Source organism: Mytilus californianus, unplaced genomic scaffold (genome assembly GCF_021869535.1).
Source record: "Mytilus californianus isolate M0D057914Y unplaced genomic scaffold, xbMytCali1.0.p SCAF_2, whole genome shotgun sequence".
In the NCBI taxonomy this organism is placed as follows: Eukaryota; Metazoa; Mollusca; class Bivalvia; order Mytilida; family Mytilidae; genus Mytilus; species Mytilus californianus.
In genome coordinates, this window is record NW_026262668.1 from 64,305,718 (window position 1) to 64,331,112 (window position 25,395).

At 32.3% G+C, this 25,395-nt stretch overlaps 1 protein-coding gene across 2 annotated transcripts in view; it reads left to right on the forward strand.

Annotated features, from left to right (window-relative positions):
- Window positions 1-25,395, forward strand: part of LOC127730233 (folylpolyglutamate synthase, mitochondrial-like) — a 31,610-nt gene that overhangs the window by 529 nt on the left and 5,686 nt on the right. Inside the window, exons 2-11 of one of the 2 annotated variants that reach the window (XM_052238525.1) lie at window positions 4,393-4,410; window positions 11,594-11,725; window positions 14,447-14,565; window positions 16,576-16,690; window positions 19,360-19,602; window positions 19,934-20,011; window positions 20,733-20,883; window positions 22,289-22,384; window positions 22,848-22,945; window positions 23,818-23,870. In XM_052238525.1, coding sequence (XP_052094485.1) covers window positions 4,393-4,410; window positions 11,594-11,725; window positions 14,447-14,565; window positions 16,576-16,690; window positions 19,360-19,602; window positions 19,934-20,011; window positions 20,733-20,883; window positions 22,289-22,384; window positions 22,848-22,945; window positions 23,818-23,870 — 1,103 coding nt within the window. The remainder of the gene's footprint in view (window positions 1-4,392; window positions 4,411-11,593; window positions 11,726-14,446; window positions 14,566-16,575; window positions 16,691-19,359; window positions 19,603-19,933; window positions 20,012-20,732; window positions 20,884-22,288; window positions 22,385-22,847; window positions 22,946-23,817; window positions 23,871-25,395) is intronic. The other variant, XM_052238526.1, reaches the window with a different exon arrangement.

Below are 25,395 nucleotides of genomic sequence, written 5' to 3' on the forward strand. Positions count from 1 at the left end.
AAGAAATAAGGTGTTTTGTTTACTGTTGAATCTCTATTTTGTTGCAATAAGGTTATCATGTCTATTGCTTACGATTTACTTTTATGTCATGTGATTGAAATTGCATGCTATAAATAGCTTATGTTAACAAGTTTGAAATCCGGAAAATTTTAAAAAAGGTCCAAAGTTAGCATGTCACATTCAATACACAGTTGTTCATGTAAGAATGGCAATTTATGTGTTGAAAAGCAATACTAAGGCATTGCGTATTTTATGCAAGGAAACATTTCTTTTAATTATTTTTACTGATTTGTCTAAATTTTGATTACAAAATAGGAATAAGCAATTGTCCGCATTTTCACCACCGAAAATAATATGATAGCCGAAATGTGGACACAAGATATTTTGAACAACTAACACGTGCAGTGGTGCATATGTCAATACCATGATGACAGAAATGAACAAAACTCTCTTATAATCTAGCATTATTTGTTTCAATCCGATACATTTATATCAATAAAGTGTTGATTTGGGTTTATTTGTTTTGCTTTCATTTTGCATATTACGAACATAGTGTGTTTACAAGTCTGATTTCCACTCCAGTGGTATTGACATTTGACAGCAATAATGACCTCGCCTACAGCTCAGTCATTATCGCTGTCTTTGTCAATACCACTGTCCTGTGGGCAGTTCATATATCACGATAATGACCAGTTCTTCAATAACTATTATATAATTAGTAACTAATCATCCTTTGCACCTATCGTTAACCTGTTGTGTTTTAGACATTTCATCTAAGGCACAGAACTAGGTATGCATGTTCTGCACACGCTGGTATCCTTTCGCCAGTCGGATAAAATTCGATGCCATTATTGGTCAGAGAATGGGCATTATATAGAAAAAAGTATATATGTGACGAAATGCAACGAGCGCCAATAGCGTATCATCATGCGTGACTATAATCTCCAGCACTACGTCTTTATTATGGCCTGTGGACTTTTGGCAGGTGCCCTATTATATATATTTAGTAATAACTCTGCCCATTTATTCATTCATCCGTCTACACTTTCTATGTCGTAGGATAACTCATATTACTCCGACAGATTTTAAAAGAAATTTTAGCACAACATTTAGTAACACTAGGGGAAGCTCCCTTTCATTTTTTTTTTTTACTTTTTATTTTCGAGATATTGGACTTAGGCCAGCAAGACCCTTCATTGAGGAGTGACATGGGTCAGTATTCATAAGAGAAAATAAAGGATATGGAGTAAATGTACATGGGACAAAATCGCACACAATACATAGAAAAAAAATAAAAAGTTATCAATGAACAGGGCTTTTATTCCTGTTCTTCATCTTGACAGTTGATGCAGGGTCTTCAACAATGAACGAATCATTCATATCCTACAAGGTCAAGATGGCCCCTAGCGTCGACTTAAGCAGTACTATTGATAAAAATAAACCAAAGTTCGCCCTCTTGCTCCCTACCCGCCTCGGAGTGCCAACTTGTGCGATGCTTGTGTACGACGGTTCTCAAGTCGAAAGCACCAGGGATACAAGAAAAGTGCAGTAATTTTGAAAGACATCGATCGCCGCTAAAATATGCTTTGAAGTTACACATGTCGGGAGCGATCAATGAATTACATAATTTATAATTACGGGCTAGGTTTTTCAACATATATTTGTCATACATTGCCCAACAAAAGACCAATACATTAGAAACAACAAATGATAGACAATACATATAAAACTAAACATAATACTGACTTTTCCATAATTCCCTAAAATTTTTGGTGTCCATTTTTCCATATTCTTCTTTTTTTTTTAACATTCCAATTTACAAAATTTGCATGTTCCCTCACACCTTGCGTTTTCCCATTTTTGATTTCCCAATTCTTAAAAATTAAGCCTTTTTACCCATTCCATAAACTGTTTTCAGATGTTCATGGTGTTGGATGGGCCGCAAAAAATCATGTTTGTCAAAGAGTACATAGAAACCCGAGGATAAATAAAATTATCTTATAAGTATCGGAAAGTGCAAATAAAAAAATCTCGCCTCAAGGTATCTTATGCTCTTGAGTGAGGGATACGGATTTTTAAGTGATTAGGACATTAAAACACATTACAATGAATGCCATACGATTTGAAATTGAAAGTTATCACAACTATATCTTGTATATATGCATGCATGCATCTTGGAAGACAAATATCCCGATGGAAGTTTTCAGTACAAAAAAGTTTCTGCATCTTATATCATTTAATAATTGGTGTGGTATAAGATATTTGATGAACTTTTTTAATCTTATTTTTCTCACCTTTCCACATGTATTACCAGTTCATGCGAGAAAACCATTCTCAAACATGCTTTAAGATGCACTGAGAGGGTATTCCTGAGGGGTATTCATGAGAGCTAATGTTATATATGCGTAATAGCAAGAACTGTTTAAAAATAAGTGTCCGCAATTTGACGACAAGGTGTCCGTATTTTAATTCCCCCTGTCCGCATTTACACAACTCGGCATTTCCGCGGGTTTTAAGAGTTTTCAATCTACCAATCAAGAAAGGAGACCTGAAAACGCGGGAAATAGTCCCTTTGATACCCTCTATCCTCTCCTGTCAAATGCAACCACCAGTATGTCCGCAATTGGCCTCGACAGTATCCAAACTTCCAAATTTGAAAAAGTGTCCGCAATTAGGCGAATTTCCCCTATAGTAAGATCTTACTACATGTACATGTATACAAATCCTTGATGACATTACAGCTGTTAAAGTGTTATTACACCTCAAAATTTTTTTACCACTAGGTATATAAAAGTTAAATGCATTTTGTGTTTCAGAAAGGTAAAATTTTTTGGGAATTTTGATGGGAATTTTTTTTTGTTCCTTCTTGAATAACAGCTAGTTTATTGTATAGTATCGTATTGGTTGATATGGACAATAGAAGGATAATAGATATTTACATAACTCAGTATTACTGAGCGGACAGTATCAAATGTAATTCTGAATTTCAGGTGTTTATTTTACAATTTTCTGCAGTGATTAAAAAAAAAAAATGCCTATCAAAATCCGAAAACAATTTTGTCTTTCTGAACCACAAAATGCTTTTAGCTTTTATTTTCAAGTATCTAGTGGATGCTAGGCCATAAAATTTTCCAACTGCATGGTTTGTCTGTACATGAGTAATTTTTGAGATGTAAAAACAACCATTTTTGTCCATTTGTTATGATGAACTTTAAAGCAAGCTTCATTAATATATGCTTATTGACAGGTTATTAACTCTGTCTAGTCCAAAAACTGAAGTATCAAATAAATCTTCAAACTAAACTGCACAAAGTTAGACTGACCTTAATTTCTGATTTATAAACAACATTCTGGAAATTCAGGTCAAATTATCTCAGAAGTGAAGGACTTTAAAAAAGTTCTAGTTGGTTATAATGGCTTCATCATTATGCTGTTGAAAATCATCACAGCCGAAAAAAAGCCTTACAAGACATCCTTAATTATGTGGACTAGACTGGTCCCATACTGGGTAAACCCAGTTCCAGTGGTCAAAAGCTTATTCACCATATCCAAATACTGATCAGAATAGCAAAAACAAATATAGTTCAAACTAATAATATTCAGATCGGACGAAAAAATTATTGACTGTCAGTTACTAATGACATTAAAAGCAAACCGAGAAATCTTGTGTTCATGAATCACTGTTTCTAACAGTGGGAAAAAAGCATGCACTCCATCTCCTCACTACCAGATCTCAGCAAAATTGGGGATGTTTCCAATGGCAACACATTTAGCAAAAACAATCCCTGATAACCAATAACTTAAAACCTTTTGAATTATTAATTGATATTAGCAAATGGAATTTTTATGTATAGATACCAAAAGAGAAATACAGGCTCATGGAGCATTTAGTTTTTCTAAGGTTATTATTTTGTGAACAATTTCCAGTGGAAAGTTTAAAGACCATGAAAAATTAACAAAATCAATGGTCCAGATGTTATGTTCAATTGACAAGTGCAAGACTTGATGGGTGTGAATCTGGATAGGTTGGTCACCTTGTTCATGATGATCTTTTTCAAACCAAATTTCTACTTGCTGGCAATTATACACAACGGGTATCCAGATCCATAATCTGTGGAGGGATCCGAACCCCGAGGAGCAAATAATAATTGTTAAGTGCAATTTGTAAGTAAAATCTGGATCTGATTCCTACAGAGGATTGTGCTCCATGGGAATTAGATCCAGATTTTACTTACCCACTGGGTTGCTGTCTAGTGTAATTGCTCCTCCGAATTCTAGTCTGGACGCGTATTTCGTATGATGATACCCGGTGTTTTAAAGTTTAGGGAGCTAAATTTTTTTCATTTTGACCTTGAATATTTTATATATAATTTACCATTTTTAACTCCACAGGTATGCAGAAAACTAAAGGTAAACTAATCAGCATGCTGTTGGTCTTGTCATAACCGTCGTAGGACCAGGTCACAATATTTTATTATGAAAATTGGTAAAGGGACAATATTTATACTTGTATGGTGATTATGAATATCAAAAGTCTGTTCACAGATTTTGTTGTGTAACTGCATTTTTCTATGCATTTTGATTTGTACAACATCATTGTGGGCATTGATGCAGAAAAATGAGCTAGTCAGGATTTCCTATCATTGTAAACAACAGATCTTCATGAGTAACTGACAGTTAGGAACTGTGCATGCTAGATTCCAGTGAAATATCAAAAATTTTGTTGGGGTTTGTGTTGTTTAATCTTCAGTTTTATGTGTAATGTTTTTGGACTGTTGTGTGTGTTTTTCTTCTTTTTTTTCTCCATGATGTTTTATGTTTTTCTTCAACTTATGGTTTTTGATTGTCCAATTGGTATATATTTATTTATGAATGCCTTTTTAGCTCACCGGGGCCCGAAGGTCCCCATGTGAGCTTATGCCATCACTTGGCGTCCGTCGTCTGTCGTTGTAAACTATTTCAAAAATCTTCTCCTCTGAAACTACTGGGCCAAATACCTTCAAACTTTAATTAAATGTTCCTTAGGGTATCTAGTTTATAAATTGTATCCGAAGTTTTGATCCATCGACATACATGGCCGCCATGGCTAAAAATAGAACATAGGGGTCAAATGCAGTTTTTGGCTTATATCTCAAAAACTAAAGCTTTTAGAGCAAATCTGACATAGGGTAAAATTGTTCAATTGGTCAAGATCTATCAGCTCTGAAATTTTCAGAAGAATCGAACAACCCATTGTTGGGTTGTTGCCACCGAATTGGTAGTTTTAACAAAATTTTGCAGTTTTTGTTATTATTTGGAATATTATTATAGATATATATAAACTGTAAGCAGCAATAATGTTCAGCAAAGTAAGATCTACCAAAAAGTTATATGACCATAATTGTCAATTGACCCCTAAAGGAGTTATTGCCCTTTAAAGACAATTTTACACAATTTGTTCATCAAGTTTGCTAACATTTAAAAATCTTCTCCTCTGATTCTACTGGGCCAATTACCTTCAAACTTTAACTAAATGTTCCTTAGGGTATCTAGTTTATAAATTGTATCCGAAGTTTTGATCCATCGACAAACATGGCCGCCATGGCTAAAAATGGAACATAAGGGTCAAATGTAGTTTTTGGCTTATATCTCAAAAACTAAATCTTTTAGAGCAAATGTGACATGGGGTAAAATTGTTTAATTGGTCAAGATCTATCGGCCCTGAAATTATCAGACGAATCAAACAACCCATTGTTAGGTTGCTGCCACAGAATTGGTAGTTTTTAACAAAATTTTGCAGTTTTTTGTTATTATTTTGAATATTATTATAGATATATATAAACTGTAAGCAGCAATAATGTTCAGCAAAGTAAGATCTACAAAAAAGTTAATATGACCATAATTGTCAATTGACCCCTTAGGAGTTATTGCTCTTTAAAGACAATTTTACACAATTTTTCATCAAGTTTGCTAACATTTAAAAATTTTTTCCTCTAAAATACAGGTGAGCGATTCAGGCTCTTGAGAGCCTCTTGTTTTCCTACTTCAAATTGCATTTTTTCTTCTTCACAAAAAATAGTGAAAAATTACAAAGAAATATACATATCAACTTATGAAGTTATGTGAAATTCTGAGCTAGTTTTTTAAATTTTCATAAATTTGAAAAGTTTTATAAACATTTAAACGTGTAATGATTTTTTTATTTGTGATTTCAACAAAATGGTTAATAATGAATAAGGTTAAATCATTGAAATCAAAATGGAAAAGGGGATTATTTCAATGGATTAATTTTTATAATCAGGAATGGATATATATTCAAAAATGAAAATGAAACTTTATAAACTTGGTGTGTCCGAAATGCTTTAACCAGGATCACTCACAACCATAAATTTAAAAGCCAAAGATGTACATGTATGAGTACTTGAATATGTGAAATGCTTTATGACCAAAATGGATTGTAAAACGGAATATCCAAATCCATCTAAAGTCAATCTCTGAGGGAGTTTGAACCTTAGTTTCTTAATAATTTCTAATTTATCCACAAAGAATTTTAAAACTTGAGGTATGTTATAAATTTTGTCAGTACCAAAGCACTGATTACTGAAATGATTATGCCCTGTGGGACTAGCAGTTCACCTGAAGCAGTATCCCTTGTTCAAAAAAATGAAAATAATATCTATCCATATATATATATATATATATATATATTTAATGCTTTTGAAGGACTTCTCTGAAATTATCTTTGTCAGGAATTTTCAAGCCCCAAAAAACTTGAACATGTAAGGAGGTATATGACCAAGGGGACCTTAAAAGAATGGCCAAAACCATCTATGGTTAATTTGCCTGAGGGTATTAGAACCTTAGTTTTTTAATAATTTTTATATTTATCAACAGAGAATTGAAGAAAGGTATGTTATAAGCACCGACTACTGACCTGAGGATAAACTTTTATTTCAACCTTTATCTTATTTTCACCATGTTTACCATAGGTAATATATTGTATCTATATTTACATTAAGATGCCTTTAAATGTAATCAGATATCATAAAATAAGGATCTTAAAGGTCCAATTGCTGAAAACTCCATTCTTATTTATTAAAATATATTCTTTTGCATGAACCATAATATCATGGTATGAATTAGATACACCCTCCCTCAGGGGTGCAGAGGCATATTTAGGGTGGAGGTTGGGGTGGGGGTGCACCCCTTATGGTTAATGCATCAACTTTTTACATGTCCCACTCCCACATTGCCTAGTTTGAGGGTCTCCCCTTTTTCAAAATCCTGGATTCATATCTGGGGTGTATCTTACATGTCTAATACATACAAAGACTATCTTCTTCCAAACAATTATACCATTTTTAAATGGATATGGGAGAAATGTTTCTTGACAGCTACATGCACTGATTTTGAGTAAAGGAGATACAGGTTGAACATCGATGAGCAAAACAGTAAACCAGAATTAAATATATTTAAAGGTTAAAATACATTCTTAAACAATAGACAATATGTAAAGCCCTAAAAATAGAAAAGTTGTGACTTAGACTACTGAAGATAGGCAGTTTACAATTATGAATTTGTATGTTTCAAAGTCTTACATTTGTGTAGGTAGGAACTACAATTTAGTCTTTGTTATTCTAGAGGGTCTGGATTGACGGACCTTCATTTCTTTATTCATTGATATATTAGACTATTCTTCTGTATTCTTTATTTATTCTGCCCCTCATTTTGCACTTTTTGGATATTTTTATTCTCTTTTCCGTGAACCCAATCTAGACCCTCACTCAATTTCATGGAAACATCATTGTAATTTCTTCACAAGTTCCATGAAGGATGGAAATGTGTGTGTGTTAATTTTGATGTATATTTCATCTACAATATTCATCTTGAATAAATTTGAAGTATCATGACCACTGTAGTGACCTGAATATATTTGTTTCTATATATCTGAATTTGATTACTTTGGATTCGTGATGATCAGTATGATTTAAATTTTTGATAAAAAATATCGTTGAACATGAAATTGAGGAATTAATATACATTTTTGCCTTCAAATGTGGAAGGTCATCGTTGAATTAGGAACATTTTCTCAAAGTTGTCTCTATGACAAATGTAAAGTTAAATTCACGAATCCACAGTATAAACCATTGAAACTTCATATTTATTAGCTTTATTGAATTATCCTGCAATGACAAGACCAGAAGCTTTGATTATTTTACATTTTAGTTGCAGCTTGTTTTAATTATTAATGCTATAGATGTGTTCTTAAACATAAAGGCTTGTTATCAGATTTTTAGAATGCTATTGTGGCCTGGTTCAATCTATAGCTTTCCACTAACATGACCATGACTAACAATATACATGTACTTATTGTATTGTTGTGTATGTCCTATTGACTGTTATCAATGTAGATGTCGTACCTACATATGATATCCTAGATTTATTTACCTCACTAATTTTTTGTTTGGATAAGGACATCCACTTCCTCATTAACTTTAGTTACTTCCTAAAATCTTCATTCTATATATGTTCATGATGAGTACAATATACAACATTAAGATTTCTGTAAGTACATTTTTATGCATTATACACAAACAATTTGCTATATATGTGAACCTGATTTGCTGTTTGGACAATAAAATGTAGTTGCATGGTTCAACCACATTATTTATATTGGAAAAAAGTTGACATGGATTCTTTACATTGTGTTCCCTTTATGTTTTTATACTGTAAATTCAGAAATTATTGTGATTTTTTTAAAAATTGAAAAAATTGCGAGATTAATTTGTGCGATTTTAGGAAATTCTGCATACAGATATATGCATCAGATATTAGAATGCAAGTTATTATTGCGATAATCACCAAGTCGCATTATTCACATTAATAAAAACCTCGCAATAATTTCTGAATTTACAGTATATGATGGAATTTATTTCTTACAGTATTTTCGCATGTGGATTCAACAAATGCATTTTACTGATATATTTTTTTTAAAGATTTATCAGAATCATTTTGTTTTTCTTAACTTTATTTTCTTTTTTATTTCTATACCTAATACCTATATTTATAAATATAAAGTACCCCTCCTCCTATTTTTCAATATATATATGATTATGACTTTTAAATTAGAACAAAAACAATTATCTTCAATTGTTTTATTGATTATGACCTTTGACTGTATTTTTTTTTATTTCTGTAATAATTTCAATAACCATGTGGGCAGATTGAATAGACTAAGAATACAGATTTTAAAATTAAGTAAAATGAATGTTAGTTGTCTCATTGGCAATCATACCACAACTCCTTATATTTTATATTGTGGCTAAAGTGTCCCCCCACCTTCATTCAAGTGAGAACTCGAAATTACTGTGTGGCCTACAAATCATTGTAATTAGACTTATTCAGTGGCGGATCCAGAGGGGGGCGTAGAGGGCGTACGCCCTTTTGCTTGCACTTTTTTTTTTTTGTAAAATGATTAATCAGACTAGACTTCGCGAACTTTGCCATTTCCCGTGTATTTAATTTTTATGCGACAATTCTTTACTTATAAAGATATTTTTCGCTCGTATTTACTGTAATATATTATTGATTATGTCAAAGTCATGTGATTCGCTACGGTGGAGTTGACCACTAAGTCGAAAAAAACGTCACTCATCAGTCATTTTGAGATTCAAATTACAGTACATTTTGTAACACATTGCTTAGAGAAAAAAATTCTGACCCTGATTTTTGCCTTAATCAAAAATTCTGGCCGTATCTGGATTGAAAACAATAATCTTGTCCACTTTTTTGCCATTAGAAAAAAATATTTTCAACAAAATTATTTAGCATTAAATGAACATGATGAATAAAAACGGGCGTAATTTTTTTTTTTTGGGGGTTGCATGTGAATCCCATATCTGACCGGAATGTCTGTTTCGCCGAACTGATATACTGAATACTTTTTTCAAGGCCCGACTGCAACCTGCCTGCTGGATGTGGCCTATATGTCTCCATGTGTCGACCGTCATTCACAACTTCATTGTCATTTCCGACTCATTCGTAGCCTTTGGTTGATTTGGAACCCCTCACTTCCCTTGTTGGTTGAAACATTTCAACCAAACATTTGGATAAAAATTGCTTGTTTGTATTTCTTCGTGTCGGTCGTATTGTAAATTTCATTGAATAGCCGTATATCTTGTTTACAACAAGAAAACTGTGAGGTTATGTTTACTAACCATACAACAAACGAGAATTTTCCATGTCCATTTTTTACTGACAAATCCCACATCAAATATATTAATTAGTACATAGCTTTGGATCCATCCAATCATTTTATAATAGACAATTAATGGAGAGAATACGGCACCAAAAATGTCCAACCCCTACACTTTAACTATAAAATGCATTTTACACTTATTTTATGTTTTTTAGCCAAAAAAAAAGGTCCAAAAAATTGTTCGCCTCGCTCCGCTCGGCCAACTAAAATACTACGCCCCTTTCCAAAATCCTGGATCCGCCCCTGTTATTATGTATAAATTTCCTTGTGGAAACAGCAGAGAATACCTCAGTATCTTATCCCAACTTGCACCTAGGAAAAGAAAAAAAATTGTATGGAGGTTGATGCTTTTGATTCAGTTCAAGAGTTCATTGCTCTTAACACCATATGAATATTGCATTTATAGTTTAGATACTATAGTGTTTCAAGATGTCAACCTTTATCATAAAAAATACTTGTACTAACAACCAACAGGAGTTAAAATTTTTTCTAAACTTTTCACATTCTATAAGTTCTTAATAATCATAGTTTTAAAATGGCAAATAAAAAATGTCTCTAATAATTTTCAATCACATATTTTTGCCTAATTAATCAGTAAACTTGTTCTTTTTTAGTCCTATATCCAATTGCTAACTTTAAATGCAGCATGTACATAACTCATGCTATATATATATAAAAATATAATAATACTTGTTGGAGTACAGTGGACAAACAGGAGTTCACTGTTAGTATTTTGCAGGGGAAAAAAACTACCAAAAAAGCACTTTATAAGTGAATGAAGAAATAAAGATTGATAATTTATAATAATATAAAAATTCAATCGATATGAAAATAATACCCTTGCTGTTGATATTTTGCAAATAAATAAGGCCACACTTAACAAATTCTTTGTTTGATGTCACTTACCCATGCTTGTAGGGTTGTGTAGGTAGGTAGGGATTTAATTATTTTGGCCAAAAACATAAGTTACATGTTTTAAACAAGACAACGACGTAAGAGCATGAACATTTTTTTTTTTTTTAATTTGAAACGATTTGTGTCATAAAATATTTCGGTAGGTAGGCAACATCAGAAAAGAATAAAAAACACTGTCTTAAACTGATATGATTTGCATGATACTTGTTAAAAAAAAATTTTTTGTAAGTGTAACAAAGTTATTTTTTTTAATTTGCAATTTTTTACTGCCGTGGAGATAAGTAATATTTCATGGTTCACATGCCAAAAAAGTATTTACGTATAAATTCCAAAAAGACGAATCCTTTCATTTTAAGTGAACATTATACCTCATGGATGATATTTTTCAGGAATGTGTTTCATTTTAAGTGAACATTATACCTCATGGATGATATTTTTCAGGAATGTGTTAAGACTTTAAACACTTTGCAGAGCAATGCACAGACTCTTGAAAAGACACGACTAACGCGTGATAAACTTGCACCTCTGCATGTTCCAAATATGGTTAAATGGGCGTCAAGTGTAGGAATAACGGTATGTACACTTATAATTCATGGGATCTTGATATTACAGTGGCTTATTTAATTTTTTGGAAATACTATCTACAAGTTTATTCTCCAAAGAGTAATCCGTAAACTTCATTTTAACAGATGATATATATCATTCATTATATTTACAAAATTTGCTGATTCAGCCTAATTAGTCATTATAGTCAAAGGTCAATATAATTTTTTTTTAATTCCTCAAAGATATATACTGGTTGAATAAATCAACAGTTTGCCCTTACGTTAGAATATGACCATCCATTAATAGGTTAACAGGTTTAAAGCACATGTCTAATGTTTTTGTTTTGAATGGAAGGCTGTTACACTATTCATACTTACTCCATCAAGTATTTTATATAAAAAAAATAGAAGTAACATAGAGACCTAATGGGTAACTTTTTTGATTATTGGCCCAAAATTATGATATTCATAGTCAGAGTTCGTATATATCATACATTAACATACATCAAGAAAAAAAATGTTTATTTGTAAAAATGAATTTTTAAGAATTATTTTCTGAAGATTTATAGAAGTCAAACGGATAGTCTGTTGTTATTTATGTATTATTGTCATTTTGCTTATTTTCTTTTGTTTCCTATTCTGACATCAGACTCTGACTTCTCTTATACTGAGTTTTACTGTGCGTACTGTTGTGCTTTATTTTTTTCTACATTGGCTAGAGGTATAGGGGGAGGGTTGAGATCTCAAAAAACATGTTTAACCCCACCATATTTTTGTGCCTGTCCCAAGTCAGGAGCCTCTGGCCTTTGTTAGTCTTGTATCATTTTTACATCGCGATGACCTCGAGGTCATCCCGATGTAATGCTATCGCCTAGATTTCCATTATGTAAATTAGTTTTGGGTTTGTAACCGATCTATAAACATGATAAATATGCGCACATAAACGAGTGCAAAATAACATTCCTTATCGTTTGATATAAATACATCTCTTCAATGAATACTGATAAAAATATTTTTGTTTACAACATAAATTAATAATATGAAAATGTTTTGTAGTTAGATATATATATATATAAGTACAAAATCATTGATAATATCAATGCACACGTACCGAAAATTGAGTTAAAGCATGCGGAAAGGACCGGTAACTCTGTAATTGTTTTTGCGGGAAAATATGAATGCCTACTCGTATCCAATCTTAGAAAAATCGAATTTTTACGGAAAAGTGTCCACCATGCACTTGCATTGCACTATTATTAGAATAGTAGAATAGAATGATATACAAATGGATGCAAATCATATATATATTTAACTGTTATTTTAATATAATATATAACAACAAATCAGTGTATACTGATTTGTATCACTACAATCTAATAGTTATTACGGTGAAGTTGAATTTCCTGTCATTTATTCATCATCCACGCACGAACTTGTCTCAGAAAAAAATATATCTCTGTACATTAACCTCAGTTTCAGGTAATGAGATATGTTGTTTTTTTCTGAGAAAAGTGCTTTCGACCATCCTCAAGAACTTGTGGTCATCCGATGTTCAGTACTTCAGTACTTTGATTAATTTTAGTTTCCTGTGTATAATTTGGAGTTTAGTATGACGTCCATTATCACTGAACTAGTATACTTATTTGTTTAGGGGCCAGCTGAAGGACGCCTCCGGGTGCGGGAGTTTCTCGCTGCATTGAAGACCCATTGGTGGCCTTCGGCTGTTATCTGCTCTATGGTCAGGTTGTTCTCTCTTTGACACATTCCCCATTTCCATTCTCAATTTTATGAAGGCAAGGAGTTGCAGGGCAATATAACACAGCAACCAAAAAACTTAAGTGAACCCAAAAAATGGCAGTTTTCTCATTTGAATTGTTTTACATTTGTCATTTCAGGCCTTTTATAGCTGACTATGCGGTATGGGTTTTACTCATTGTTGAAGGCCGTACAGTGACCTATATTTGTTATTTCTGTGTCATTTGGTCTGTTGTGGAGAGTTTGTTTTGGCAACCATACCACATTTTATTTTTAGTCCCCTACTGACGAAGGCGAAGGGGACTTTAGGTTTGCACTCTGTCCGTCAATCTGTCTGTCTGTCTGTCCATCTGTCAGTCCGGCAAATCAGTTTTCCACACTTTTTTTCTTCGTGCTTGAAGATATTGCTTTGATATTTGGTATATTGTTTTATCATGACAAGTTACAGATCAAGTTTGAATTTTGTTCCAGTCTGATGATTTTGTGCAGAGTTATGGTCCTTGGACTTCGAAAATTTACTCAAATAATCAGTTTTCCGCACTTTTTTTCGTCATGCTATAGATGTTGATTTGATAATTGGTATATAGATTTATCATGAAAGGTTACAGATCAATTTCGAATTTTGTTCCAGTCTGATGATTTTGTGCAGAATTATGGTCCTTGGACTTCGAAAATTTACTCATTCAGTTTTCCGTACTTTTTTTCGTCATGCTTGAAGATATTGATTTGATAATTGGTATATAGTTTTATCATGACAAGTTACAGATCAAGTTTGAATTTTGTTCCGGTCTGATGATTTTGTGCAGAGTAATGGTCCTTGGACTTAGAAAATCCACTTAAATAATCAGTTTTCCACACTTTTTTTTGTCATGCTTGAAGACATTGATTTGATATTTGTTATACTTACACTTTGCACCATGACAAGTTATAGATCAAGTTAACATTTTGTTCCATGACAATGAATTTTTAATTATAATTACTCTTTCAATTTCAGTTGGATGACATAGATAGATTAAAGGTAATTCATGTCAGTGGCACTAAAGGTAAAGGGTCAACATGTGCTTACTGTGAAAGCATTCTACGACATCAGGGTTTCAAAACAGGATTTTTCAGGTAAATGCTTTTATTAACTTGGAAAGGAGTAAGGCCCTAATTTGGCCTCTATTTCTATATATTAAATTGTTAAAAAAGCTATTATAAGGAATAGCTAGGTCACTTCTTGTCTTCAAGTTAATGCACTTTTTGTTCAAATGTTGAGACTTTTATAGTTAGTTTTTAAATGTTTCACGCATGTCATCTACATTTTACAATATTAACCAATAGATATAAGAAGATGTGGTATGAGTGCCAATGAGACAACTCTCCATCCAAGTCAAAATTTATAAAAGTAAACCATTATAGGTCACAGTACGGTCTTCAACACGGAGCCTTGGCTCACACCCAACAGTAAGCTATAAAGGGCCCCAAAAATTACTAGTGTAAAACCATTCAAACGGGAAAACCAATGGTCTAATCTATATAAAAAACGAGAAACGAGAAACACTTATGAACCACATCAACAAACGACAACTACTGAACATCAGATTCCTGACTTAGGACAGGTGCAAACAAATGCAGCGGGTTTAAACGTTTTAATGGTACCAAACCTTCACCCTTTTTCTGAAACAATAGTGTAACATCACAACATAGAAAGACACACTATAAAATATCAACTGAAATAGCTTAACTCAATCAAAGGACATATTAACACCATTGAACATACACTGAACAAATAAATTTGACCTATGATACAATGTAAATACAAAATAAATAATCTAAGGGAAGAATAATAAAAGTAACATGTTATATCGGTATGAAATGTACATTTATTGAAAATTTTACAAAGATGTGCTTATTTCAATAGAAAATGGATTGGTTATGGTAGAAAATTATTATAATAGAATTTATTTTGTTTATGTACATCGCAAATTGACTTACATGATTTAAACACTACATTTTTTATTAAAAAAGGAAACTATAAAAGCTTTATTGGAGGCTGTTTGTTTTCAACTATCAAATCTAACTAGGCATTCCTATTTGAAAGAGAAATCTTGAACATGCTTTTGTAAATTTTGAGAATTAAAAAAGTCTACATTTCATGATTTGTGTTTCCTCAAAGTTTAAATTATATTATCAAATACTGTGGATTCATTATTATTTGTTGGATTCCAATTTTCGTGGGTTTTGTGGATACAGGTGAACCACGAGTTCAAATGTTCAACGAATTACAAATTTTCTATAGGCTTTGTATGCAGAGATTGTCAAAACCACGAAATCAAATATCCATGAAAATGCAAGTTTTCCTCAATCCATGAAAATGATATTCACACTCCACAGTAGACAATATCTCTTAAATATCTCTTAGTACTACCATTAGTGGTGGTTTTGTAAGTTATGACTTTCTTTAACTTGTACAGTATCTTATGAATGTTTGTTAATCTTGCATCTTTGATTGATATAAGTATCATGTAGTTTTATGTTATTCTTTTACTTATATCATACTGTACCATTTGTATTTTTGGTCCAAAGGGCCAGTGTGAGCCTCTGCTGTCACTTGGCATCCTTCATATCTTGTTCATCAACCATTTACTTTTACAAGAATCGTCTGAAACAACGGGGCCAAATCGAACAAAACTTGGCAACCATCCTTGGGGTGTCTGGTGTATAAAGTGTGTCCCGTCAGCCTTCTGGCCAACCAACATGGGTACCAAGGCTAGAAATAGAACATAGAGGTAAAATGCATGTACAAATGTAAAGTCTTTTATTTTCGAATACTGTTAAAAAACTATAGTAGATAGAGAGAAACTGGTAACAGCAAAATGATAAGCAAAACAAGATCTTCAAAAAGAGCAAATTGTCAGATAACTCATCTTTTTTTTTTCTTTTTTTTTTTCTTTTTGCTTTTTGGGGAAAAACTATTAGTAGGTAGATAAAGAAAAATTGTAAACAGCAAAAATGATCAAGAAGACAAGATTGATAAACAATTTAACTTGAGAACCTCTAGAGCATTTAGTGACACTTCCTTTTGCTATATTTAGTGTAGTTACAAACTGTTGAACTTAAATCTTGAAATTGTTTTTTCAGTTCACCTCATCTTGTTGAAGTAAGGGAGCGATTTCAAATAAATGGACAGCCTCTGTCTCGTGAAAAATTTGTCACCTATTTCTGGGATGTGTTCAACAAGCTAGAAGCTACCAAGGTTTGTATATATAAAGTGGTAAAATGATATACATCTTGTCCTGTTGTCACAGGTTATTATACATCTTGTCCTGTTGTCTCAGGTTGTTATACATCTTGTCCTGTTGTCACAGGTTATTATACATCTTGTCCTGTTGTCTCAGGTTATTATAAATCTTATCCTGTTGTCTCAGGTTATTATACATCTTGTCCTGTTGTCACAGGTTATTATACATCTTGTCCTGTTGTCTCAGGTTGTTATACATCTTGTCCTGTTGTCACAGGTTATTATACATCTTGTCCTGTTGTCTCAGGTTATTATAAATCTAATCCTGTTGTCTCAGGTTATTATACATCTTGTCCTGTTGTCTCAGGTTATTATACATATTGTCCTGTTGTTTCAGGTTGTTATACATCTTATCCTGTTGTCTCAGGTTGTTATACATCTTATCATGTTGTCTCTGGTTATTATACATCTTGTCCTGTTGTCTCAGGTTATTATACATCTTGTCCTGTGGTCACAGGTTGTTATACATCTTATCCTGTCGTCTCAGGTTATTATACATCTTGTCCTGTAGTCTCAGGTTATTATACATCTTGTCCTGTTGTCTCAGGTTATTATACATCTTGTCCTGTTGTCTCAGGTTATATACATCTTATCCTGTTGTCTCAGGTTATATAAATCTTGTCCTGTTGTCTCAGGTTGTTATACATCTTATCCTGTCGTCTCAGGTTATTATACATCTTGTCCTGTTGTCTCAGGTTATTATACATCTTGTCCTGTTGTCTCAGGTTATTATACATCTTGTCCTGTTGTCTCAGGTTATATACATCTTGTCCTGTTGTCTCAGGTTATATACATCTTATCCTGTTGTCTCAGGTTATATACATCTTGTCCTGTTGTCTCAGGTTATATACATCTTATCCTGTTGTCTCAGGTTATATACATCTTGTCCTGTTGTCACAGGTTATTATACATCTTGTCCTGTTGTCTCAGGTTGTTATACATCTTGTCCTGTTGTCTCAGGTTATTATACATCTTATCCTGTTGTCTCCAGTTATTATACATCTTGTCCTGTTGTTTCAAGACTCAAAACGAATAAAAAATACTTGAATGTTGGAATTACAGTATTAAAACAAATTTAAACTGTTAAAATTTAGATAAACTATATATAAATAAAAATATTAATCACCAGTCCTACTGAAAACATCTACAATTGGTGGCTGTCTCTTCTTTTTCACATCTACACATCAAAGGAAGGGAAGAAGTAATTAATAATCGCTGGTAACATGTTGATTGTTTAAACACACATGTCAAGGTACATGTATTTAGCCTTAAGATAATTAATGTCAACTGCATTACCAAGGATAAAGAAATTGATAAATTATTCAAAATATTACGCTTAAATGTACATGGTGCACCATTTTTAACCCCAAGGAAGGGTCATGCGAACTGGGTGACCACCCCCTGAATCCACCTCTGTTTATTATACATAAGTTCATAATGATAACTACAGATTAATTGTGTGTTTCATTCTGGTTGACCATATTTGGTGGAGTTAAAAAACTTTATGAAAATTATACTTGCCCAAATATTCTTTTTGTCTTGTCTACAGATCTGATTTTGAGTGTACGTGTATAATGATCGTATGATGACTTACAGATTGAGTTTGTATTTCCCTACAGTTGACCAGCTTGTAGTGGTATTTTAGCCCTTGAAAATTGTACTTTTTGGGCTTTTTGTAATACCTGCAGATCTGGAGCTAAATTTTGGTACTTCAGTGTATAATGATAACTTATAGATAGAGTTTGTATTCAGTTCTGTTTGACTGATTTGTTTTGCAAGAGTTTGCAGGGGCATTCGTTTTGTACTGACATATCTAGTTTCCTCACATATTCAAAACTAATTTCCGGAAATATATATTTGAGATGCAGCTATAAACCACATAAAGTGCCAAACAACTATTCACAACAAAATATAAAAACAAAAAAATAAACAAAAAAGTTCGAAACTACAATGCACCCTGATGAACCTAAATAAAAACAAAATTGAACCAAGACTAGGACAATCAAGAATAAATAAAAAGGCAATTGCACTTGACAAAAAGCATTCACATGATTCATTATAAGTTGGGCACAGATGCGCAATTCATTTCAGGTAGGTGGTAATGGTAGCCTTTTCCTCAATTTCTCTGCTCATATCGAAAACGGCTCCTAGAGGTAAAGAATCCTTTTTTTCACTCAATAAATTCTTTGAAAATTTAGTTCTTTGCATACATTTAATAACTCCATAGTTTTTACACATTTATTCTATGGACCTCTACATTTCAAATCAGCACAAATGGTTCAGCTCAGTCACTTGTTAAAAATAGAAACATGTCCAATATCACTACTCAGAGATTTTTTGTTTACGCACAACTTTTGAGTTCCTCAATTTGAGGAGCATTAGGGATATTGACCCAGTTGGTAATAGGAATATTGAAAAAAGATATGGTAATTAATAGTTATTAATATACATGGGATTTCAAGACTGTCTTGTGGAGTCAATTATTAATTATTAGAAAAAAATCTTTAAAACCATTACATTTGTCCTCCATTCAATGAGCATAATTTCATGATAATACTACCAATAACTAAATTTAATGAGAATACAGTTTATTGAACTCAAGTTCTATATTTTTTTTGATACAGGAACAAAATAATGATTCTATGCCAGCATACTTTGCTTTTCTCACCCTTATGGCTTACAATATTTTTCTGAAAGAACAAACAGATGTAGCTATAATAGAAGTGGGAATAGGAGGCGAGTATGATAGTACTAATTTGGTGAGGAAACCAGTGGTGTGTGGAGTTACCTCCCTTGGAATGGATCATGTGTCTATTTTGGGAAACACCATTGAGAAGATTGCTTGGCAAAAAGCTGGTATTTTCAAAGTTAGTTTTGTTTCATTTTTTTCATGCAAAATAATTTTGTTTTAAAAAAATACATAAAAAAGTCATTTAAGTGTTTTTCTCAAATCAGCAGTGCATTCCTATTGTCATTAATTATTTGCTTATGAATCAGCAAAATAGATATTCCCTCTGAAGTTCTACATCATCTTTTCACAAGAAAAAAATAAGGTTTGAGGACTGACACTAAGAAGGAAGTTGCTATTAGAAAATATCTTCATAATGAACATTTGATTTTTTTTTTTGTTAATATATTTTTGATATAAAAAAAAGACTTAATATTATTATTAATTGTACTTTTTTACTGCATTTGTAGCCTGGTGTACCAGCATTTACATCGCCACAGTGTCCTGAAGCACTTAAAGTTCTGCATGAACGGGCAGAGGAAAAGGGGGTTGGTATCTCTTGATTTTAACAGTTCTTATTGAAAATATCTCTGAAGTTTTACAGGAACTATGCTGGCCTCAAAAAGTAAACACCATTAAAATTGTAAGCTTCAAATTTTTTTTGCCAGTTTTTAAAATTCATACATATGAGTCATTATGAGATATCAAATGATTTCAATAAAGGTTTCTTGTTCATCATTAACCATTGGATCATCCTGAACATGCATGAAATATTTGCTACTGGACATTAAGCAACCGACAATCAATCAATCTATTAACCATTGGAAAAGCCTTCCTAACTTTAATAGTAAGCACACCAGAACATTGATGATTGTTTAACTGAAACAGGAAGTGTTTTATAAAAACAGATATATTTTAACCTTAAAAGACAGCAAAACTATTAATATACTTTTGAGAAGTAATTAAACATCTGAGAGATTTATTCTAACTTCTATATTTTATTATTTTTTAAAGATTAGAATTGAAAGTTATTACTTCCTTTAAGTTTATGGTTATTATTTTCAATTGTCCCTAGAAGGTTATTTTTTGGTTAAAACAAATTCCCTGCTTCATTGTTGTATTGAATTAGGAAATCATAAACTCCGCACCATTAAAGATTTCGACATATTGTCATCCATAAATAAAAGTACTGTCACATTGAATTGTTTAAATTTTAAAAACACTTTCATAATTTTGACTAATAGAAAAAGAATCATTTTGGTTTTGCAGTGCCATCTTGAAGTTGCTCCTCACTTTGCCTCCTACGAAAGACCAGGTGAAAAGTTTAAGCTTGGTATAGCTGGACATATGCAGAAAGTCAATGCTTCACTTGCATTACAGTTGACAAGGACATGGATGAAAACTCAGGGAGTTTTAAAAGGTGATTATAACTCTGCAATAAAACTGCTTTATAAGATAACTTGCACCATGTTAAATGAACATAACATGACATAAGTTTTATAAACCCTTTCTGTATGGAAAGCAGAGTATAAAGTGATTTCCTGTTGGAGATAATTTCATTTACAATACATTTACAATACATTGACAATACATTTTCAAGGAAGTAATTTAGAAAATATTGACAGTTTCTCAAAATATCAGTTATCTGAGGTTAATCTATGTCTGTCAAGCTCAATATCTTGATTAGTCCATTTTTGTCTCGCCTTGATTTGAGTCAATAAAAGAGGCGTCAACAATTTGTTAAAGTTTGTGATTAGGTCAATTTAAGGGAAACCTCTAATGATAAATTAATGATTTGCATATCTCATTTCAATGGAGATCATTTGGCCCTACCCCTCAGTCATTGTCTATTGACTTTGAAACTTTTGCATAGTTTACATGTTAAAATTTGTGATTAGGTCAGTTAAAGTGGAACCACTTATGATAAGTCAATAATATCTGGTATGCTACTGTACTAGCATTAGCATATCTCATTTTTATGGAGATTATTTGGTCACGCCCCCTCAGTCATGGTCTATAGACTTTGAAACTTTTGCATAGTTTACATGTTAAAATTTGTGATTAGGTCAGTTCAAGGTAAACCACATTTGATAAGTCAATCATATTTCATTCGCAGCTGTTTTCACTTTGGCATATCTTATATCTAAAAAATTATTTGCCCCTGTTCCTTCAGTCATGGTTCATTGACTTTGAGTATTTTGCACAATTTATATGTTAAAGTAGTGCTATTTAATTTCACAGTTTACTTGCAAATTATATACAGGCTAGACATGTCAAAAGTTTATATGGTTAGAGGATTATGGGAAGTTTCGTCCCTTATATAATGACATCTTTTTTTACCCTGAGACAAAATAAAAGTATAAAAGGGTTAGACTGCATGAATTAAGCAGCATAGTCACAGGAATATATTTCTAGTTTACAAAATACGTTTTAGAATTGTCTGTTTGGTTGTTTGTGTATAGTAAAATGGTTATTTAAGGTTTTCAACATACACATTGTCATTATTGTCCTCATGATATAAACAGGATCAAAACAGACAATATTATTAAAATACAGATTCTGTGTCCTTGCTTTGCTTACTTGGATCTGACAACACAACGTTCTACTTTCTAATCTGTCTTACATCAGCTAATGAAAAGTCAGGCTTCAAATTTTTGAAGGTGTGAATCATAACAACAAAAACCTGAAAATCTTAAAAGGTCTTAAAATATGAAAGTAGAATCTAGCATTGTCAGATTCTTGTAAGCAAAGTGTGGACATAGGATCTGTATTTCAAGTAGTACTTGTTACTTCATTTATAGTTTTGTTCTATCAAATAATTTCAGAGGAAGTTTTGAATGGTGTGAACGAAGTTGCTGTTGATGGTCATGGTGATATAGGAGTAGCAAAGTCTTTCCCTTTCAACCAAACTTTGATAAATGGTCAGTGACTACAGTTTACTTCACAATATAAAATGAGATATATCATATTCAGAATGTAACTTTACATTAATTATTCCTTAAATCAGTCTTCTGTCCATCTGTATTATTATCAGAATTATTATTCATTGACAAATGCATACATGAATAATCTTATGATATTATGATCTGTTTCTTGAATACTGCAAATGCAGAAATTTTTTGCAACAAATGTAATGGAACAAGTTTCACAAGACTTGCATTTTTAATTTTAAAAGCATCATTACCTAAAATCGTAATAATTAATCTCATATTTTTGTCCATTGTTCAAGAATCTCGATAATAAATGCATGCAATAATGTATGAATTTACAATAGTGGACAAATATAGGTGAAATGATTCTATGATTTTTCAATTAATTGGTGTGTAAGGGGACTATCGCAATGAAGGTTTACCAGGCGTTGGTTCACTGTCGTCGTAATTTTAGGTTTAGTTGAATGTAAATGGCTTGGGAGAAATCAGACCATAAAGAAAAACAGATTAACTTACTATCTAGATGGTGCACATACCCTTGAAAGTATTCAGGTAAGAGAAAAACGTAATTAGGGTCCTTAAAGGGGTACAGAATACCTCAGGGAGTTAACTCTTTAAAATTTAGATGAACATTTTAATCACAAACTGTAAAGTAAAGAGAAATCAAGCTTCTCAATGATCAAAATTAGTGTTTGTCAAACTGCTATATATCCAATGAAATTAATCTTGTAATTTTTGTGGTTTGAATTTCTTTAAATTTTGATATTTTTGTCAACAGGTCAAAGTAAATATTTTTTCAAAATTTTATGAAATTAAACGAGCCAGATCTAAATTAATTATTATAGTAATCAGCTTGTCTTTGCATCCACCTGTTCATCTGTCATTAATCTTTTCTTCTTTTAACCTTTAAAACCCCTTGAAGTTGAGTAATGAAACTTGGCATGATTATTCACCACTAGAACCTGTGTTGTGTACAAGGAAGATGTAGATGAATATTAGTGACCAATATTAGACATTTTCCACTTATAACCAATTCTTATTTGTTAATATCTACTCAAACAGCAGTGTGCTTGCCTATATGTCTTATTTTTATCAGAGATTGTTCATTTAATATATATATAGTAGTCCAAATATGAAATATAATTGACAATTTTGCCCTCCCCCCTTTTTTCCTGCAAGTTTGGAGAGTGGTGTTTTGGTAAAAACCATATACTTAAATGCAATAACATTGATAAACAAGAGCAATTTATGTATCTCCCAGCTAGGCAACTTGCTATATTTTATTTCATGTAAATTTGAAATTGTTTCAAATATTTTGACCTTTCTGTTAATTTATAGTCCTTGTAAAAAAATGAGAAAAGGTGTTTGACAGTCTTCTTTATATTACAGCAATGTGTTGATTTACAATCTTCTTTATATTATAGCAATGTGTTGATTGGTTCCAAAAACATTCCAAGAGAGAAGCAGACAGCATGAGGTAATTACTTTTTCATAATTGACTATTATCTCAGATTTATGTTATACCACCACTCTAGGAGTGGGGGCTATTTTGCATTCATCTTGTTACCGTTCATCTGTCCATTTGTCAAACAAATTTTTATGGCCCCGCAACAAAGTTGTAGGGGCCATATAGTTTTATCCTTGTCCGTCATTCCGTCATTCCGCAACAAACCATTTTTCTAAACACCTTCAGATATTGGGCTGATTTTTGGTATGTGAGTTAACCATGATGAGTTACAGATCAAGTTTAAGTTTTGTTCCGCTCTGCTAATTTTTGCCAAAATTACGGGCTTTGGACTTTGATAAATTGTTAAAAATCACAGTTATACGGACTTTTTTCTAAACGCCTTCAGATATTGGGCTGATATTTGGTATGTGAGTTAACCATGATGAGTTACAGCTCAAGTTTAAGTTTTGTTCTGCTCTGCTAATTTTTGCCGAAATTACGGGCTTTTGACTTTGATAAATTGTTGAAAATCATAGTTATACAGACTTTTTTTCTAAACGCCTTTAGATATTGGGTTGATTTTTGGTATGTGAGTTAACCATGATGTGTTACAGATCAAGTTTAAGTTTCATTCTGCTCTGCTGATTTTTGCCGTAATTACGGGTTTTGAACTTTGAAAATTGTTGAAAATCACAGTTATACAGACTTTTTTTCTATACGCCTTCAGATTTATCGCTGAATTTTGATATGTGAGTCTACCATGATGAGTAATAGATCAAGTTTATGTTTCGTTCCGATATGCTGATTTTCATATCGTTTCAACACATCTTCAGTACATCCACTTCCTGTTTGCTGATAGTTTGAAATTTAACTACTCATTAATCATGGAAATTTTTCATCAAACTAGTATTGGTCTTGAGAGCTGGATACTATCCATGCATGTTTGTGTCCACATGTGTTGTTGAAATTGCAGATTTTTCTGTTTTGTGAGACGGGGCTATTCGTGTCGTTCTGACACATCTAGTTTTGTCATACTTTTCTCACCTGTCTCAGAAACAGAATGATTTCATATTTGGTCAGCAGATTGACAGATATTAGTTGTAACATGTCAGCACATTTTGAATCTGTTAGGTACCTCCTTTCTAATCGCAGATACTTTGAATTTTTCAATAAGTTGAATGAAACTAAAATTTTTCGTCACATATTTCTCCTGTGCTATGGAACACAATAACTTCATATTTGACTATCAACTCAGCTGTGAGTAGTTGTAATGTGTATGCACTTTTCTGATCTGTCAGACACCTTCTTTCTGTTTTCTGTTAGTTTGAATTACCAGTGGAGTATGCTTAGCAACACATGCATTCTTGTTTTATAGTTACTGTTTTGTATAAGAGAAGGCATAAAAAAGAAAGACAGGGTCTGTTCTAAAGCTCTTTTTGAAAAATTGTTTCCTGATTAGGTACATCTTTGGAGGACTGATAGTGAAAGGCTACTGAATTCATAATATATTTTCAAAATTGTGCTTGTTTCTTTGTGACTTTTTACTTTTCAGTCA